This window comes from Zea mays, chromosome 8 (assembly GCF_902167145.1).
Source record: "Zea mays cultivar B73 chromosome 8, Zm-B73-REFERENCE-NAM-5.0, whole genome shotgun sequence".
Taxonomy (NCBI): Eukaryota; Viridiplantae; Streptophyta; class Magnoliopsida; order Poales; family Poaceae; genus Zea; species Zea mays.
In genome coordinates, this window is record NC_050103.1 from 99,442,114 (window position 1) to 99,446,555 (window position 4,442).

At 52.3% G+C, this 4,442-nt stretch overlaps 1 protein-coding gene across 1 annotated transcript; it reads left to right on the plus strand.

Moving 5' to 3' along the window:
- Window positions 1–2,814: 2,814 nt before the first annotated feature.
- On the plus strand, window positions 2,815–4,189 carry LOC100216990 (uncharacterized). Its single transcript, NM_001143368.2, has one exon. It carries the CDS (start codon window positions 2,854–2,856, stop codon window positions 3,583–3,585), a length of 732 nt encoding a protein of 243 aa, NP_001136840.1. The 5' UTR covers window positions 2,815–2,853; the 3' UTR covers window positions 3,586–4,189.
- The last annotated feature ends 253 nt before the right edge of the window (window positions 4,190–4,442 follow it).

A 4,442-nucleotide genomic window follows, 5' to 3' on the forward strand; every position in this document is an offset into this window, starting at 1 on the left:
GTCGCTCCGACTGATGTGCCACTCAATAGAGTGAGGCTGACAGCAGCCAAGTCCGGCCTCGGCCACCATAGGAAACTCCGCCTCGCCCGACCCCAGGGCTCGGACTCAGGCTCGGCCCCGGAAGACGACGAACTCCGCATCGCCCGACCCCAGGGCTCGGACTCGGGCTCGGCCCCGGAAGACGACGAACTCCGCCTTGCCCGACCCTAGGGCTCGGACTCGGGCTTGGCCCCGGAAGACGACGAACTCCGCCTCGCTCGACCCCAGGGCTCGGACTCGGGCTCGGCCCCAGAAAACGACGAACTCCGCCTCGCCCGACCCTAGGGCTCGGACTCAGGCTCGGCCCCGGAAGACGACGAACTCCGCCTCGCCCGAACCCAGGGCTCGGACTCGGGCTCGGCCCCAGAAGACGACGAACTCCGCCTCGCCCGACCCAGGGCTCGGACTCGGGCTCGGCCCCGAAAGACGACGAACTCCGCCTCACCCGACCCGGGGCTCGGACACGACCTCGACCTCGGAAGACCGACTCGACCCCGACCTCGGAGGAGCCTCCGCCTCGCCCGACCCAGGGCTCGGACCGACCACGTCACAGGGGGGCCATCATTACCCTATCTCTAGCTAGCTTAGGCTACGGGTAACGGGACCAGCGTCCCATCTGGCTCGCCCTGGAAAACAGATAATGATGGCGCCCCGCGTGCTCCATGACGACGGTGACTCTCAAACCCTTACGGAAGCAAGGAGACGTCAGCAGGGACTCGACAGCCCCGACAGCTGTCCTTCCGCAAGGCTCCAACGCTCCTCCGACGGCCACGACATCACATGAACAGGGTGCCAAAATCTCTCTGGCTGCCACGACGGCATGTACTTAGGGCACTAGCTCCTCTCTGCTAGACACGATAGCGCACTGCTACACCCCCCATTGTACACCTGGACCCTCTCCTTACGCCTATAAAAGGAAGGTCCAGGGCTCTCTTACGAGAAGGTTGGCCGTGCGGGAGGACGGGGCGACGCGTAGAGTCCCTCGCTCTCCCCCACGCGGACGCTTGTAACCCCCTACAGCAAGCGCACCCGACCTAGGCGCAGGACAAACACGGAGGCCGCGGGCTTTCCCCTCTCTTCTGCCCCCCTTCGTGCTCCGTCTCGCGCCGACCCATCTGGGCTGGGACACACGGCGATAATTCACTCGTCGGTCCAGGGACCCCCTAGGGTCGAAACTCCGACAAATCTTATACCCATGATGGGTATGGAATGATGAAGGGGGATGGGTATAGCTTCATGAGAATGGGATGGGGTGTTCAAATTCGGTAAGAAATTCCATTGACATATCTAGTTATTTCGATCAAGCTATTAAATTTATGTGTTTTAGTACATCGTTGATATTATAAATTTGCCTTTATCTGTTGTTTTCTACTTTCCGAACCATATCAGACAGTTATTAGTGGTAGTCAGTACCGACCTCTGGCGTGCCACTACCTATGATCGGTACTGATCTACATGTCGACAAGGGCAGGTGGTTCGCTTGGTTGATTGGTTGGGTTGTCGGTCAATCGTGCTGATCAATATGGGCCACAATGGGACCAAACGAACATTACTGACTAGTAGGTATCGGCTGGTGTATTGGAGCCGCAGTCGTTATCAACCAGTGTCGATCATTATCGCCTATTATCGAGGAAATGATCCACGGTCTCCGAAACCCCCTGGTCAGTGAGCGCGCTATGAGAAGAGCCCTTGAACGCTAGGGCCCGTTAGTCAATCAGAAAAAGTAGGTGCGCCAACCCTGGAACGATCTGTAACACCCCAGGTGTTTATATTCCGCTCGACAACGAGTATGGACTTAAGCACGAAATATCAGTGGATGAAACAGAGGTTAAATTTTAATCATTTTCGTCTATCGCGATTTTGATATCGCATCTGTTTCGTCTGTCGCGTGTGCGACGTCGTTTCTTTTTTTATAGGTCTGGGCTCTTCCAAAATTTTCGTGATGCTCGGAATATCGTTGTTCCGAAAATCGGTGCGTCCGGTGATTATTTAAATTTCATCGCTCGCACGAATACGAATTCGGAAGCCCGAACTCACTCGGATGATTTTATCCTGAGCCAATTAAATAGAACTCGACGACTAAGCTTTCAATGTAAAATAATTTAATCTCCTTTTTATCATCCGTGACATCGCGTCAGATTTTTAATTAAATTGTTTTCTAACCGAGTGTTCGGATAACGGACGGACTTCGTCTAAAATCAACTGAATCAGATGCTGATTGAAATAACGAAGCCGAAATCCATTTAATTCGTTCTGATTGCATCTCGCCCCGATCCAAAACTTTGGATAAATAACGGGTGCAAATTCATTTGATTTCAAAGTATTCGCTAAATCAAAACCGTGACAGTGCGTCCGAGAATTATAATGGAGCTTCGATTCTCTGGTAAATTTATCAGATTTTTGAATCGAATCAACTGTCGCAATTACCGTCGACTCTTTTGCTACCGCTAAAAATCTCGATCCAAAAATATATGTGGTTTTCGGTAAAAAAAAAGAGAGAGAAAATAAAAAAAAACTAAAAAAAACCTTGCCAGCCGTTCCTATCTTCTTGCCGATCCCTCTCTCTGATTTTTTTTCTTTTCTCTTTCCACCATCGACGACAGCTTTTGTGGGCTTATCTCTCTGCTTCCCTCGCCGTCTCCTCCCTTGATCTTTTCTCTTGCTGCCGCTCACCGCTCTGCTCTGAGGAAAAAAAATCTTTCGTTCCTATCTGTGGACGCCGCCTCCCTGCTCTTTTTATCACGCGCCCAGCTGCTGCTTCTCCCACGCGCGACTGATTCTTTCAGCCGCGGTACTCCTCTGCTCCAGCGCACCATGCCCAGAGCCTGCCTGTTGCTCGCGTCTCCGGCCATCTCCAGCCGTCCGGCCGAGCTCTCCCTACTATTTCCCTGGCGCGTCTTGCTCCAGCTTGGTTTTTCTTCTCCCCTGTACGCGCTCAGCAGCCGGCGTTTCTCCCTACGCGTGCCGCATCCATGGCTTGGTCCTAGTTCGGTGCCCAAGCTCCCCTGCAGCCGCGCCCCTACGCTCGTCGCTGAAACTCCCATGGCGCCCGGATTTATGTTCGCCCGGCTCTGCTCCTTCCCCGGCTACAGACGCCAGTTCCCATGGTGGCTTCCCTTGTGTCGCGCCTTGTTCCCTGCGCACGTGCCGTGCCGAGCTCGCTCCTTCCCATGGTGGCTGAGCTCTTTGGCTCGGTCCTGCTTGTCCCAAAGCGACGTGAATTTTCCTGTGCGCGCGTGTCTCCTTACGCACGCGTCGCCGTCGAATTCCCTGGTGTTTGCGCGTCATGAGGTTCCTCCAGCGCCCTTGCCCTCTCGCCCGTGGCGTCAGCTACTCGACCAACTCTATCCCTGGCTGTGCTCGTGCCTGACTCCTGCGTCGCGCGCGAGTTCGACGCTCATCTCCCTATTTATCCATGGCGCGCGCCTGACTCTCGGTTATCGGTGCCCTGTCAGGCCGTCCTGGATTTCGCGAGCTCCTTCCAGTTGCCGTCGCTCGCCGTCGTCTCTTCGTGCTGGTCGACTAGTTTGCCGTGGTCGTGCGTAGTCCCCTGCTCGACCTCGTCGTCGAACTTCGCCTTGCCGGTCGTCGTTCTTCGCTCAGCAAGGTTTCGTTCTAAGCTGCGCCGCCCTTCAAGTTCGCGATCTTGGCGGACTCGCACCTCTGTGTCGTGTCTGCTCGCCCATGCTCGTCGACCTCGACGATCTATCTTTCAACTGCGCGCTACTTGTGTTTGAGCTCTGAAGCCCCCTATCGAGCTCTTTCCCTGGAAGTCGCCTTCGAGCACAACCCCTACCAAGTGTTCGCTGGGAGGTCTAAACCAATACTCATCATCGATCTGCGATTATCAAATCATTTTGGTCACAGTAAGCTGATAATTTATTCAGAATAGTTCGATCATTGAATAAATTAATGTGTTAGTGCGAGGTTCATTAGCGTGCTCGATAAATTGTGTAAATCACGAAACTCTCGTCGACTTCGCAATTCTTGCGATTACCGAGCCAAATTCAGTATGGCGAGTTATTTCGCTATTTCCGGTTAATTAGCTGAATTAATGTACCGAGTAGAATATTAGTAGGCATGTGTGATAAAGAAATGTTTGATTAATTGTGGACATGTAAAATATGTGAGGAGAGAAATAAAATTAAATTAGTTCTTTATGAGCGATGTAGTATAATCTATAAAACGAGTGATAAGTTTAGAAGTTAAACAATTAGCTGATAAGTTATGTTTAAGCTAACTGTATTAAATGTGTATAGTTTATGTTTTATGATGTTTGTGTTAGTTTTAGTTAATCTAGGGAAGCACAATTATTACACTTAGTCGTACGCTGATAACTAGTGTTTCCGAATAAGATAGTTTAACGCCTCGCTGCTAGGTGTTTTATTCGCTATCGCGTAGCA

Excerpts from the sequence above, each read along its gene's own strand:
- LOC100216990 (NM_001143368.2), top strand. The coding sequence starts at position 2,854 with ATGCCCAGAGCCTGCCTGTTGCTCGCGTCTCCGGCCATCTCCAGCCGT.